We start from the raw sequence: 15,741 nt of genomic DNA, 5'->3' as shown, positions 1-15,741 counted from the left end.
ATATGCACCTAAATAAATAGATATGGGCTGTGGTGCTGTGAGAGAGAGGATGCATTGCATGCTGGGGGATTTGGTTTTGCTGTGGGTTGTGTTATCAGGATCAAGACAGACCACTGGGTTTTGTTGTATCTCTGGAATGGAGCTAGGACATCTTACACCTAATGTTGCAGGATGTATCACTGAGATTGATATAGTACACTGCATACTGGAACCTGCCTTTGCTGCAGGTCATGCTGCTGGGACTGAGTGGTCTCCTTAAAATTCACCTCTGCCAGAGAGCCTAAAAAAACCCTTGATTTTGAAAGGCTAGTCAGCTGGTGTGCTGTGACCACTGTTTATTACACTTACCTTTATCCTTTAACTGTTACCATGTGCTCCTCCAACCTCCTCGTTGCACCCAGCTTTTGCCCCTCGTTTATGTAGACAGGTCTCTGGGACGGGGCCCACCGTTTTGTTGCAGATGCACAGAAGTTACCACCGGGGTTCCTCACTAACAAGTAGGTAGTGCACGGCGCTGTACTCCCAGCAGCCGCTTCAATGCTCCCGTCTCGCTCTGTCTCTCTCATTAGTATTCCCACCTCCAAGGGCCGGAAACCATCTTCTCTCTCTTCCCCCTCAGCAACAGGGGCGGGGCGAACTCTTCCCTTCCTTCTCCCACCTCCCCCCTTAGGGGGCTGGCAGACCCACTAGCCCCGGGACCCATCTCCGCTTTCCTGGGATAGGAGAGCTAGGGTCGCCTCATGAGGGGGTAACCTCTTATTCCCCCCCCCCCCATCGCGCCCCTCCTTTTCCCAGAATTATCGGAGGTCCGAGCCGGAGGGGGCACTCCTCCCGCTCTCAGCCTAGAATGACTGGCAGTCGCAAGGAGTCAGTCAGCATCGTCCCTTCATCTCCAGGCGACCTAGCACCCGCCCACTTCAGGGGGCTGGAGGGAATGTTTACAAATAAAACGTCGGGTGGGCGGGGGAAACGAAAGAAGGGAAGGCGGGGGAGCAAGCGATTAGCGCAACCTGTGAACCAATAGGGCAGCGCGCCACTCGGCGGATAGGGAGTGGGGACCTAATGTCCAACGATCTCTGACCAACCGTCGCTCGATGTGGAGGCGCGCGCGCCAATGAGCTCTCAGCTCTCCACCCTTCCTCTCTGAGGAATGGAGAAATGAGGGGAGGGAGGACAGTGAGTAGAGTCTCTTATTAGTCCTCCTCCTCGTATGCCCCCCCCCCCCCATCCCGCCGCCTGGGCTGGGTTCCCACCTCACTGTTGTTGGGTAGGGAGGGGAGCCGGAGCGAGGGGGGAGCTACAGGGACTGTATTTTGGGGAGGCGGGATTTTAATGTTGCTTTTATTTTTTGTTTGTTTAATGTTATGGTTAACCCCCAAATACGTCTCTGAACAATAAAATCCTGCTAGACACGGTGACCCCCCTCACCCACACGCACACCCCAGGCGGGAGGCAGAGAGAGGGGTGGGGGGTGGTGAGCCTGTGAGAAAATGGAGGGAACCTCCGGCTCCGCGGAGGAAGGGGAGCTGCCCCTCCTCACCGTCAAGCACGAGCTGAAGAACGGTGAGTGACCGCGCAGCACCCCGGGGCGGAGAGGGGGTGAAGGCCACGTGGGGGTGTGGGCCTCCTAAGGGCCGAGGTGGACGCGGGTGAGCCGTGGATGAGGCCGGTGGAAGCGGAGTGAGGAGAGGGCACGGGTGTCAATCAGGGAACGGTTGCAAGGGCAACGCGAGGTTGGGACAGGGGACGTAGCAGGGCTGGGGACGTTAGGGTGGGACAGGGTGAGCTGGGGTAAATGGAGCGGTAGGGTAGGGCCACCGGTGGAGGGAAATGGGGACATCGGGCGAGAGGTGCGATGGGGGAGATGGAAGCTGAGCGGAGAAGGGAGTATGGGGGGCAGGGACACCGAGAAGACAGGTGGAAAGGGGAGCGCGGGGTGGCGGCTCCAAGGGCGGTTCGGAGGATGTTGAGTGAGGAGGGGTCCGTGACGGGAGAGAAGCGCTGAGCATGGACGCTGAGGTGGGAAGAGAAGGGAGACTCGAGGGAGCTGAGGCGCTTGTGAGAGAACTGGGAAAAGAGAAGGCGAAACTGTCTGGCAGGTGGAGGTGAAACAGGAAAAGGGGCCTTTTAAAAATATGGATATATATTAGTATTGGGTTTTGGTGATCTTTAAATTTGCCTAACATATAGTGTCTGAGGGTTTTGAAGGGCATAAATGGTTGGAGAATGCCTGTTGCCTACCACAAATTCACCATATCTTCCCATGTGTGGACCTGAGTTCTAGTTTCTTTATATGTATTTTAAAAGGTGCTTTTTAAGAAATAATGGTCCAATACATTGCATCTTACTATAGTATTCACCAATCCCCCTTCTGCCCACTTAAAATTCCATGCTTTCTTTTTCTAAAGCATCATTAAGTGTCCTCAGCTGTGGCAAGTACAGCTTTTTTTGGTATGTTGTTAGATGATTGACTTTTCTGCCTGGATCTTCAAACCTCCTCATAATTAGATAGCAGTTTGAAAACCCTGTGTGGAAATATTTGCACAAACAAAATATGCTGTGTAATGTTTCAAAACACAGTAGGAATGCTGTTGTAAGTTGTGGTTTTATGGATGATTTTGGTATCTTGTTACTTGAAGACCCCTTCGAAAACTTAAATGTGACAGGAAGTTTTGGGCTTATTTTAAGTTTACAAAATGCACACAGTACATAGACAAAATTCATGCTCAGTATTTTAAAACAATCCATGTCCTGTAACCTATGCCAACCAAAAAAAAAATTCCTCTCTTTTCCCCTACAGCCCCAAAATAAAGTAAAATTAGCTGCACCACAAAACAATAACATGATACTTCTGTGAAGAAAAAGAGAGAGAGAGAGAGAGGTCTTAACCTGCAAGACAAAGTGTAAGAGGTTCAGTCTTTGGTGGACCACTTGTGAAAGTAAATTCAATAGTCAAGGACACACCACTGAGAAAGTGCAGACTCCCACCCCCAGACATTCAGATCTAAGGACTGTGTACAAAAGCTCCCCCGTTGACCTCAGCTGTCACTGCAGCACAGAGAGAGAAGCAGTCTTTTTGACAGCTAGATCCATACTACCTTATATAGGGGCTGCAGTTTTGCTCTCCTTTCTATTTTTTTTTAAATGAGTGAGTGTAGATACAGAACAAATTCACCTTCAGTTTTGAGATAGGGTGGTGTGTGAGGTCGTGTGGTAGGCATAAACACAGTACAACTTTATTTTATATCTTTCAGACTGCTTTATAACTAAAACTAACACAGTTGTACAAAGATGGTATATGGAATAAAGAAATGTTTTGAAATGTGAGAGTGTGGTTTCTTTATCATCAGTCCTGATTTTGGTCAACCCTTACTTTAAATTCTTTCTAGCTCTGAAAAGTCCATATATTTATTTTTAACAGAAGGCTTTTATAAACTTCTTTTTGCGTCTTCAGTAAAGATGCTTGTTTACCTAATTGCCAGACAAGAAAATGGTTAGATTGGTGTTAAGGTTGAGAGTACATATCAGTAATTTAGGGTGAAGTACATTATGGGGGCTGTTATAGTTATTCTCCTAAAAAATAAATTAAGGAAATGTACAGTTAGGTCACATAAACAATGTTAAATCTACCTTGTAGTAACCCCTTGCAATGATCATATGATTATTAACTATATCTTAACATGTTTACATTTCTTTCAAGTTTAACCTTAGCTCTGAATTTATAATGCTTGTTATTTGGGATAATTGCAAGGATCTTAAAAGAATGGCTCAGGTGTGGGACTCTCCCTCACATCCTCTGCAGTGAAGACCGATACAAATAATTCATATTGCTTCTCCTCAATGGCCTTTATCTTCCTTGAGTGCTCCTTTAGCACCTCAGTTATCCAGTCGTCCCACTTTTTGTGTGGCAGGCTTCCTGCTTCTGATGTCCTTAAAATTATTTTTGCCTGTTAGTTTTTGAGTCTTTTGCTAGTTGCTCTTCAAATTCTTTTTTGGGCTTCCTAATTATACTTTTATACTTGGCTTGCCAGAGTTTATGCTCCTTTCTATATTCCTCAGTAGGATTTGACTTCCAGTTTTTAAAGGATGTCTTTTTGCCTGTAACCACTTCTTTTACTTTATTGTTTAGCCATGGTTGCACTCCTTTGGTCCTGTTACAATGTTTTTTAATTTGGGGTATACATTCAATTTGTGCCTCTCTTTCAGTGGTTTTAAAGAGCTTCCAGGCAGCGTTCAGACATTTCACTTTTGTGACTGTATCTTTTAATTTTTGTGTAACTAGCTTCCTCATTTTTGTGTAGTTCCCCTTTTTGAAGTTTAATGCTACCGTGGTGGGCTTCTTTGGTGTCCCCCTCCCCAGGATGTTAAATTTAATTATGTTATTGTGGCTATTACCTAGCAGTTCAGATACAGTGGAGCAGATCCTGTGCTGCACTTAAGACTAAATCAAGAGTTGCCTCTCCCCTTGTGGATTTCAGGACTGGTTGCTTTAAGAAGCAGTCATTTTATGGTATACAGAAACTTTTATCTCTGCATCTTGTCCTGAGGTGACAAGTACCCAATCAATATGGGGATAGTTGAAATCTCCCATTATTACTGAGGTTTGTGTTTTTTAGCCTCTTTAATCTCAGAGCATTTCACAGTTGCCATCACCATCCTGGTCAGGTGGTGGGTAGTATGGCCATGTTCACTGGTATGATATGGTAGCTTTGTTCTGCCCTGGAGCAGCACTAAGCAGTCAGAACATACTTGTTGGTTAGGCTAGTTTTACAACTGCTTTGAATCACCAAAACAACCAGAGTATACACCTCAGTTTCCCCCTCCTTCCTGTGCTCCATGTTCCCTTCCACATAAACACATCCCTCGATAGTTCCCTCCCATCACTTGAATAGGTCTGGCAGAGCCGGTAGAGTAGTGGACTGGGATCCTGTAAGGAGTTGTTTTAATCTGTTTTCCTAAATAAATGTTATCCTTTTTTTGGGGGGGGGGAAGAAGTTGTTTTTGTTTTTGAGTCACAAGGTCTTGATGGAAAAGGTTAGAGGTGCCAAAACTTGGCATATCAGGTTAACACAGTTGAGAAACCGGGTACTGCAGCTTAGAGATCTAGTCTGAGTGGTTGGACTGCAGGGTTCCACCTAGACAGAGGTAGAGGAAGCCAGGCCTATCGTTCTGAAGGATGCACTTGAGAGTGACAAAAGGGGTCTTATGTGCAGCTTGCCCTTTAACTGTGCCAATCTTAAATTTAAAAAAAAACTTCAAATGTAGCCTACTTAGAAGATATTACAAAAGTTCAGAGGTATTGATTTTTTTAAAAAAAATGTTGACCAGAGTGCCTCAATAAACCCCACTTAAATCTTTCTTTTCCCCCACACACTGATATTGGGTCAGTACTTCGGGCTAAGGAAGGCTAGATGTGGATCCCTTCAGGACCAGTTAGTGTAACTTGAATTGTCTGGAAAAGTTATGAAAGAACTTAGTATTCCCTGCCATCTTTCTGTCTTGCTTATAACTACTTGTAATAGAGTTTAGCGTCCCCAACTTCTGAACCCTTAGTGCAGTGCACTGACTTCTCTTTTGGAGACTATAACAGTTTTAAAGGAGGTCAAACTTTTGGCTTGAACTAGTTTGCAGTGTCCCTTTCAACAATGTTTTGTAGTCACAGTGATTCTCATGAACTAATGCTGAAATCAAGACTTTCAGTTTGCATTTTTATCAACCCTTTTCCTTTCTCTTTCTAGTTCATTCGCAAAATAAAATTAAAAGTAGGGATGACAGTAGAATTGAAAAAAAATTAGATTAGTGTCTTAGAAGGAATAAAGCATTGCTATACTTTTCATATCTAATAAAACCTTAATGACTGGCAGTGTTCCAGGCATTTTATATTCTATTTCTGACATTTTAATAATAGTATTTATTGTCACTCTACTTTGAGTGTGATGCGTACAAGCTGTTTATATAAACAACCGAATGTAGAAAATCTTTATCATAGGGTTTGCAGGTTTTTTACAGTTCTAAAATAGATAAAATTTTATAGCTCAACCCAGTGTGGCTTGCAAATTTGAGAAATGTAGGTAAATGTACCATACTGTTGGCTTGTTCCTAATATGTTTATTTGCCGTATTAACCCAGGAGTGGCTTCAAAACTGCATAGTAGTTACATTTGAGTGCCTTCTGGAAGGTGCAGAATGCCTTCACTTACCACTGAAGTTAATAGGAGTTGAGGGTGCTCAGCACTTCACAAGGGGCTAGATTCAATCACCTCTCCATATGGACTGGAGAGTGTAGTGTGTGTCAATTTCCACCCCTCCTTGCTCCAGCCAAGAGCAGTAAACTGCCTGTAGCACAGTCTCCGGCCTTCAGGAGGGAGTTCTGTAGGGTTAGGAACCATGTGGGTCAAGGGGTCAAGAGTAGTAAATGTGTAGGTCAGGTTTGGAAAGTGGAAAGCCCATGAGTAGTTGGTACAGGGCTGGGGATGCACATTGTTCCACCATTGTCAAACTAGTCCTGCAGAGAGTACTTGGGGAAATGCTTGGTTAGCTCCTGAGTAGAGCTGTTCGGCTAGCTTGGGTGGCCTTTTCCCTTTGTAGATGCTGAAAGATCTGCAAGGCTTGGGGTCTGGTTTCACAGCATATCTTTCCCTTCCAAAATAGAATGGTCTGGGAGGAACTCAAGTAAGGAGATTCTTCTGGAATTTCTGCTGTAGCCTGTTCCTACAGCCAAGATAAGACCTTGAGCATGTTGAAGGATTTCAGTGGTCACCGATAATTCATCTCTTCTTAAATATTTAATTGCCTATCTGGAAGAATTGTCCTTCCTGCTAATTAAATACTACTTGTACACAAGTGCTTTGGTAGACTTCAGCTTCCCATTTTTAAAAAGGCAGACAGAAAATACCATGTCCCAGCACAAGGCTTTGTGCAATTCTTTATGCACTCAGTGCCAGCTTCCCTGTTGTTACTGCATCAAATGAGAGGTCCAAGCAGATCCCAATACAGTCTGCTCCTAAGGAGAAGGGCTTTAAATGACTAGATCTGTTTGCCAGAAAAGCCTATTCCATAGTGAGCTTCCAAATGAGGATATTCAACTGTGAGGCATTGCTTGAAAAATATTCTTTTGTTAATTGGGACTCAGTCTTAGAATTCTCATCCAAACTGCCAGAAGTCTATAGAGACCAGTTTGACATTTTGTCTCAGAAGGTCATCTGGTCAAAAAAGACATCTGTTCAGACAATCACTGATACAGTGGATGCAACTTCTTGCTTGGTGGAAAATGCCATAGCAACATGACAGTCTGTGGCTGGAATTCTTAAGCATTTATTAAGAATTAACAGACAACGTTTGAGGATCTGCCTCTGAAGGACTTCAGCTGTTCCCTCTCCCCCCGCAAAAAAAACCCCACCCCAAAATCCCCTGACGAGTGAGGTCTCTTAAAGATTCCACAACAATACTCTGCTCTTTAGGAACATATGTGCTACCTCCTAAGTGGCATCAGTATAAACTTCAGCCAGCCTAGACAATCTTTGTATTAGCACAAACAAGCTGACATGTCTAGGAGGAAAGGGAAACCCTTCAAATACAGGCAGTCTGCATCAGCAACTGGAGCTTCTGGCCACCAAGGTTCAGCTTCTACCAAGCAAACCATTTAACAATAAGGGTGAGACACTGTACCATCTCTATCATCTGTTCTGGAACCCTGTCCACACCCCACCCCCTGACAGGCCCCCTGGGACTCCCACACCCTATCCAACTCCCCCCCCCCCGTTTCTCATCCCCTGACTGCCCCCCCCCAGAACATCCAACCATCCAACTGCCCCCCTGACCGCCCGCCCCCCCCCCAGAATATCCATCCCATCCAGATGATTAACAGGATAATGCACAAACTGAAAACCTCTTCCACATGGCCCCCTGTCCCCTGACTGCCCCCCAGGAGCCCTTGCCCCTTATCCAACACCCCTGCTCCCTGCCCCCTTACCATGCTGCTCAGAGTGGCAGGACTGGCTTATTAGAAAGCCTGGGAGGTGGGTGGGCGCAAGTTGTGCTGCCCGGCAGGAGTGGCTGGCCAGAGCGCTCCCTGCATGGTGGCGTGGCTGCAGGGAAAAGCCAGGAACTAGCCTCCCCAGCCGGGAGCTCAGGGGCCGGGCAGGACAGTCCCGCAGGCTGGATGTGGCCCACGGGCCATAGTTTGCCCACCTCTGTTATAGGTGTATCAGTGATCGTCTGGGGTGCCCGCTTGAGGCACCTTCAGTCTCTAGCCCTTTGGTTGTCACACGAGTCATCTCTCCACATAAACATGCTGGAGTTAAACACCTATACACTGGGTTTAAGTCTTTCTGAAGTCCATCAAACTATGTCAGGAGGGGGTCCAACTGTGGAATTTCTGCATGTGCAACAAAATCACTCTGAAAGCTTTTCTTCTCCCTGGAGCAAAGAGTACGTTACTGGACTTATTAAGCAGGAATTTCGCATTCCAGCCTGAATGGTGTCAGAAGGACACTGTAAGATGCTGGCTTGTCCTACCCCTCTGAAGAACCCAGAGTCACACCCAGAGCCTCTCTGAGCAGCCTTATGTTTCAAACATAAGCAAAACACAAAAACAATTACTCAGCTCACCTTGGACTACAGGTTTCAGGGGATTTCCCCCTTTTCATTTCTCAGTATGTATGGTATGTGGCTCTTCAAGAGCTGTTCATCCAGCCACCAATAAGTCTCTTGTACCAGAAGGTCTCCTGACACAGAACCAGGGACAATTCTTTCATCCCAGTCCTCACATTCTGCACCTAACAGCATAGCTCATCACTGGCTGAACCCGATTGAAAGATCTTAGTCTGAACTTTCTTATAGCATCTTGATATCCAGCACAAGGGAGTATACAAGATGTACTTTCCTCGCCATGTGGAAGAGGTTTTCAGTTTGTGCGTTATCCTGTTAATCATTTTTTAGAACAACTCACATTCAGGACATTCTGTGATGCTTTTTGCAGCTCAAACAATCAAACCTTTTGATCTGTTCAGTTAAATACACTTGGCAGTTATATCTGCCATACATCCACCTACCAAGGATCTTCAGTGTTTTCTCACACTACAACCTGCAGTTTTCTTAAAGCTCTTATCAGAACTTCATTTTCTTAAGAGCCAGATTCCTCCTTGAGAGCTGAATGTTGTCCTTTACTGTTTGACAGATCCTCCCTTTGAGTTAATGACTTCATGTTCTTTGCCTACATGTTATACAAGACTCTTCTTGATGGCAGTCGCTTCTGTTAGAAGTGTATTAGAGCTTCAAGCTTTAATGATCGACCCACTCTACACGATTTTTCACAAGGCCAGGGTATCTTTAAGACCTCCCCTTAAGATTATGTCCAAAGTGTTTAGGATTTTCATTTGAATCAGTCAGTGCATCTGTGTTTATTTTTCGCCAGAACTCATTCTTACAAAGATGAGCAGACTTCATGCCCTACGTGTTAGAAGGGCTTAGTCCTTTTACATTTGTAGAACTAAAAGTTTTAGATCTTAACCCAAACTCTTTATAGCATCTGCAAAAGAAGTTAAAGAACAGCCACTTTCAACTCAGCAAATGTCAACCTGGATTATTGCGTGTATTTGGATTTTCTATGAAATAGTCAGTTTAGGCCCTCCAGCTATAACAACACCACATTCAACCAGAGCACAAGCAACATCAGTGGTTTTTCTAAACAATGTACCTGAGTCAGAAATATGCAGAGCAGCTGCATGGTTTTCAGTGCATACATTCACAAAATACTAAGCCATCATTCAGGCATTTTGGGCTGATGCAGACTTAGACTGGAGGACAGATCTTCCAATGTTTTGCTAGTCTCTGAAGCCCTACTGTCATCAGTGAACTGCTTGGAAGTCACCTGTAATGGAATGGATATGTGCATGAGCATTCCAAGGAGAAAAAAATTACTTGTGTATCTTTAGAATAACTATTTCCCCACTCTGGCGCTTCGAGTGCAGAAGGGGGGGCCTGCAAGGATTCTAAAAATTAATACTGGCCACTCCAGGCTGATATTAAACTCCCAAGGTCACAGCTTCTCTCTGACCTTGGATGGGTAGATGCTGCCACCCACCAAATGCAAAACCCCTTGGAACCCAGGAAGGCACACTTGGGAATTCCTTCCTGTGGGGTACCCTCAAGCCCTTTCACCCCCCCCCGCCCCCCGGGAAGAGCTAGGAAAGGAAAGAAATCAGCTGTTGCCACCAGCTAACTAAAAACTATGTGCACAAACCTCTTAAGACACCCGGACCCAAATCCTGTTCTTAAAAACGGTAAATTTTATTAAAAACAAAAAGAAAATATATCTGAAAACTCAGACTATTGCTAGATTTTTAAAAGAGCAATTCCAAAAATTAAGCACCCAAAATAGTTTTCTGGGGGTTCATCTTAAAGGTTACAAGCAACAAAAGCATCTGGGGTTAGTACAGAGGAGTCCACAAGCCATAAGAAATAAACAAAATAAACGTAATCGCGTCTTCCTACACATTTTCTGGTTTACTTACCTATCTGGGTTCAAATGAGGAGTTTTAGGTATGATCTGATGATTTCCATACCTGACAAAAAGCTTTTTACAGTATAGTCTCAGCCCTGTGTCTGCTCTGTCCTCTCTCTCCAGAGAACAATAACAGACAAAGGGAAAGTTTTTTTTCCCAATTTTAAAAAGTTCTAGCCCTCCCATTGGCTCTTTTGGTCGGGTGCCCACTCTTTTCCTTTTACCTGTGGACTTGTTAACCCTTTACAGGTAAAGCAAGTAGAGAACAACTACCAAGAGGGATTCTATAGCTAACTGGCTGGTTGGGTGTCCACAAAAGGGAGCTACGCCCACCCCCTTCATTTATCACACGCCCCCCCCAAATCACAGATGGTGCTGGCCAGCCTGGTTTAGGTTGGGTCCACACCAGCTGGGATTTCTTCCTGGAGGTTGAAACAGAGTTAATAAGATATATGCACCTCTAATTTTACTACTAATTCCATGAACTAAACACTGTTTTTCACATTTCAAGGACAACAATGGCTGATTCTGGGAATCCTTCCCGGGTTCTTCAAGATGTCTTGCGTACATATATGTTCCACATCCTCCCTACTTCAGTTACCATCTTACTTTCTCTGGTGCAAAGAAACAGAGAGAGAGATGGGGCAACTGTGCCCTTGATGCCCTTGGCATGAGGATGTGCTGGTCGCATTCTTTGCTGTATCAGTATTGCTATCAAGTCTCCAACCTAAGTGCACTGGGTGGGCTGACACTTACAGTGAAATGTGTACGTGCACAACACATCTCAAAGAACATCAGTAACTGTACAGATAAGTAACCATTTTTTACGCTTCAGCAAGGCTGAATTTTCTCCTTCAGAAATTTTTGAAAAGAATTGGCCTTTCAAAATGGCTGCCATATCCTATTTATTGCAGTGCAACTGAGACCACTGCTTCCACTCACCTGCTCCTCGCAGTGCTCCTCACTTAGTCCCCCCTATGATTACAGGAACATCTTCTCTGGAGGCCAAAAAAAAGTAGTTGCTATTTTGAAACTAAACTCAGGGCAGTCTGTATCCTCCTTGCCATTGATAACAATGGGAGAGGGCAGCCACTTTTGAAATGGACAATTCTTTAAATTTTTTCAAAGGAGACTATTTTGATCCAGTTTCTGAAGCAGAAACTTCCAGGAATGAAAATTATTGTTAAAAATGATCTGTGCTTCTTAATATTTATTTTTAAAAAAATCTACCCATTGCACACAAGGTCGGTTCAACAGGAGTGAGGGAACCTAGAGCGAGTGTAGAGTACCAGAACTAAGGAAAAAATGGCGTGTGCCCTCTGGTTGCTTTGCACTTCCTTAACTACGCAAAGAAGCTTTGAACAGATTAACTGACCAATAAACTATGGCTGTATTGCATGTCTTCACAACAGCGTAAAGCAACCTGAGCGTACTCATTGAATCTATCCTAAAAGTTAAAATAAATATTTTTAAGGTTGATGGTACATATCTTCAAATCATTACAAAATCACATGTTAATAGTCTCTTCAGGTTTCTTTTTAGTGTTGGCTTATGATTTTTTTAATAATTAAATAAAACAAGGAAATTACTAGGAAAAAAAACCTGAAGATGGAATTATGCTTGAGGGAACATGTCAGTAATTTAGGGTAAAAAAAACAGTACTGGGATGTTGTAATTATCCCAGAAACAAGCATTATAAACTCAGGAAGTTTGGAGTTAAGGCTACATTTAAAATATAGCTAAACATGTTAAGATGTGGAAATGCCTATTTAGGGCACACAGTACTTACTCTGCCTTGTGATGACACTATGGAAGGGTGAAAATTTCACTTAATCTGGGACTGAAAACATATTAAAAGACCTTAACCATATGGTTTTTGCATAGAATCTGGGTTCAGTTCCCAGGTCTGCCACAGACTTCCTGTGTGATCACAGGCTGGTCACTGGTCCAAGACTTGCTGAAGTTTATGAAAAAACTCTCCTTGACTGCAAAGGTTCAAAACCTTAATTGCTCTGTGCCTCTATAACTTCATCTGTAAAAATGGGACAATAATCCTTTGTTCCCCTCATCTGTGTTATATTGTAAACTCTTCTTGGCAGAGGCATCTCCTGTTGCAGATATGTAGACAGACTTGGTAGAATTCAATTATAATTTTTATGGATGATAATTTTAATTTTTAAGCTTTTTCTATTTTAAATATATTTAAATTTTCACAGTTAGGGGAAATTATGGGGGATGGGGTCAGTTTAATGACAGACTGAGATTTAAAAAGTTAAAGATTTATAACTGCTTGAACACTAATTGTCAACATCACATGTCAAAATATACAAAGTAGATATGCTTAAATCAGACTAAGTTCTCAAGCAGCATTTCTCTTTCTTTGCCTACTTTAAATTTCAGTTATCAATGGGAATATTCTTTTGTCAGTTTGTGTGTATGGTTTAATTGACATTTATCAACGTTTACAGATAAAAATCTAATCCTTCCAAGTCTACATATAGGACATGTAGTACAATGGTGCCCTAATCTGTATTGGATCCTCTAGGCATTACTGTAATACAAATAATGTCAGAATATTTCTTGAAGAGTCTCTTTCACTCTAATTTTGCCTCAGCTGATATTTTTATTTCAGTTATACACTCATTGTTTCAAGAGGAATGCCTATGCTTTGCTCTCCATGCTTGAAACATTTAAAAAAATACTCCAGTACGGCTCTTCTGCCAATAATGAACATACATAAATAACCTAGCATCTAAAAACACATTATATTCTTAGGTCTCCCTCTAAAGTCCTCCCAATATCTTAAATGGGGAGGTGATTGTTCAGATAAGTAGGTCACAGTCTGTTTAGAACTATATAGATCAAAACTGTCCCCTTAATTTCTGCGTGGTGTATATAATAGCGAAACAGTGCAGATCCAGTAGCACTGTTATGTTCTGCAAAGATGTAAACTGTGGCTTTTCTTTTCTTTAAGGAAAGATGATAACTACCGTGCCAGCTTTAGTTTCTGGATAGATTTAAGATCTAGCGTAATGTGGAACATATTGTGGTAGTGTAATATGGAGGTGATAAAGACGTGGGTAACAGTTGCAAGATCTGCATCCAGAAGATATGATCTGAACCTTTTGGCTGTATGTAGATGTGAAAAAGTTGATCTGGCTGTAGCTGTTTCTGCTGTCCTAGCAGTCCACCCAGATATCTAGATTTTTGCACTTGCCATACAAACAAATGGTTGGTGAACCCTCTGAAAGGGGATAATTATTATAGTAGTGAAACTGAGTCATTTTGTTGTCTTCTTCCTCAAGACATTGAGATTCATCTAATCTAAGCAGGTTTATCTCAGATAGTTCTGATATTCTTTTACTGCATGAAAGATCATATAGGTGTCTTATTCATGCATACCAGTGCATGTGAATTGTATTAAGCAATAGCAGGTCATATAAATACTTGACAGTAAAAACAGGAGTTGGGCTTCATAAGTATCCCCCTCAAAAGCTTTGTTTCATTAGTCTGTGCCCTAAGAGTCTACAGCTCCTTTGTATTCAAGCTAGTTTGATAACACTTTTGTTTTCTTTTTCTCTTTATCTTTCTTTTGTCTAATTCTTTCTGCTTAATTGTCTGGAATCCAGATACTTTTGATATGCCATGACGCTTGAGAGAGACTTCAATTAAAAAAAGAACAGAAAGATTGGCAAGATTCCAGTCCGTTTAGATTGAGTTGCAACTTTCACTTCTTGCTGAGGATAAGGAACAGAAAGAAACCGTTACTGCTTGAGCGGAAGCAGAACCAGATGAAAAATATCTGTCCTTCGAGACATAAGTATCTCACTTGAGAGTCAGTAAATTTTTATTCATGTTAAGAAATGTTACAATTCTGTAGTAACAATGTAACAATTACAATGTTATAATTCCTGAATTTCAGAAATGTATATAGGAACCTCTGTGTGTCGGGTGCTGTTATCCTTCTGCCCTATTTATACCCCTTTCTTGTTTAGAACAACCAGTCGTACTTATCTGCTGCTAATTTTGCCAATTGTCATAAACAGGCTGTCCTCTGACTCTTCAGAGTTACATATTTCATTAGGTTTGGATTTTTAAAATTTTTGTTCTTCATCAAGAGCTTTTGTGCATCCCCATGTCTTGGATATGGTGCCCTAGACACTGAGCTGTGGAACTGCCTTGAAAATTAGGAAGTGCATTCATGGTCTGGTGTGAAGGTGACACAATTGTATCCAATTGGATACTTTTATCAGAAAGACGTAGTCTCCTGGTTCTTGGGTTTTCATGTAGCCAGTTATCAGGCTATCATATCCCGTTATAGCTATGTTGTATGGGATTGCATCCCTGACTGCCTCAGTTCCTTTGCCATTGCCACAGAGAGCTAACAAAACTCACTTTTCATGTCCTTTGGCTATTCCTAGTAATCTAATTCTTTTCTTATACATAGATTAGATTAGTTCAGTGAAGTGTTAGCATAGTTTTTTAAGTGGCCACTTGCCTTAGGTAGCCCCTACAATCATGTTGGTCCCTGCGTCCTTTAAGAAGTGCGTGCCTTACTCAGTGATGATTCCTGAGGTGAACACCTGTGTTAGATGTCTCATATGCCTGGGAGAAACCTGCTTTGTGTCCCAGTGTGTGACGTGTCATGCTTTTGCTCCCTGAGCAGCTGTTAAAAAAAACATTCTGAGGCTTTGGGTGTATGTGGCTTCTTGGTGCCTATAAATAGCTTCTTCAGCTGTTCCTTTGGGAGTAGCAAGGCCAGCCTCTATGTCAAGATCTTCCAATAAAGAGCTATGATGCACCTCATCACCCCAGCTTCAGCACCACCCTCCACATTATGTCCAAGTTCTGTGTCTCCAAGACCACCTTCTGGGGTTGAATTTGCTGTCCCTGGCATCCTGGACATTTGGCTGTCTACTGTCTTTTCACCACCAGTATGGAAGAGAGCTTAACAGGATGTACCCAGTACCTTCTAAGGATTACAGTACCTTCTAAGGATTATCAGTTTTTACTCCAGTGCCTTCTGAGAAATTCTGTGATGGTATCTGCAATAGAGAAACTTTCTAGAGGTGTTAAGGCGTCTCAGTCTGCTCCCTCAGATGGGGAAAGCCATAAATTGGATACTTTTATCAGAAAGACGTAGTCTCCTGGTTCTTGGGTTTTCATGTAGCCAGTTATCAGGCTATCATATCCCGTTATAACTATGTTGTATGGGATGCCATGAGGGTAAGGAGTCTA

General features: G+C 42.9%; 1 protein-coding gene across 4 annotated transcripts in view; it reads left to right on the top strand.

The window, feature by feature from the left end:
• The first annotated feature begins 1,046 nt into the window (after nt 1–1,046).
• RPS6KA5 (ribosomal protein S6 kinase A5) overlaps nt 1,047–15,741 on the top strand; it is a 201,816-nt gene continuing 187,121 nt past the window's right edge. For 2 of the 4 annotated variants that reach the window (XM_037900833.2, XM_007055451.4), the window contains exon 1: nt 1,151–1,563. In XM_037900833.2, the coding sequence (XP_037756761.1) occupies nt 1,491–1,563 (73 nt within the window). In that variant the 5' untranslated portion in view covers nt 1,151–1,490. Of the gene's footprint in view, nt 1,564–15,741 lie in introns of all 4 variants that reach the window. The other 2 variants (XM_037900835.2, XM_043549097.1) reach the window with 2 other exon arrangements.

Source organism: Chelonia mydas, chromosome 6 (assembly GCF_015237465.2).
Source record: "Chelonia mydas isolate rCheMyd1 chromosome 6, rCheMyd1.pri.v2, whole genome shotgun sequence".
NCBI classification, from domain to species: Eukaryota; Metazoa; Chordata; order Testudines; family Cheloniidae; genus Chelonia; species Chelonia mydas.
This window is presented reverse-complemented; position numbering and strand designations above follow the sequence as displayed.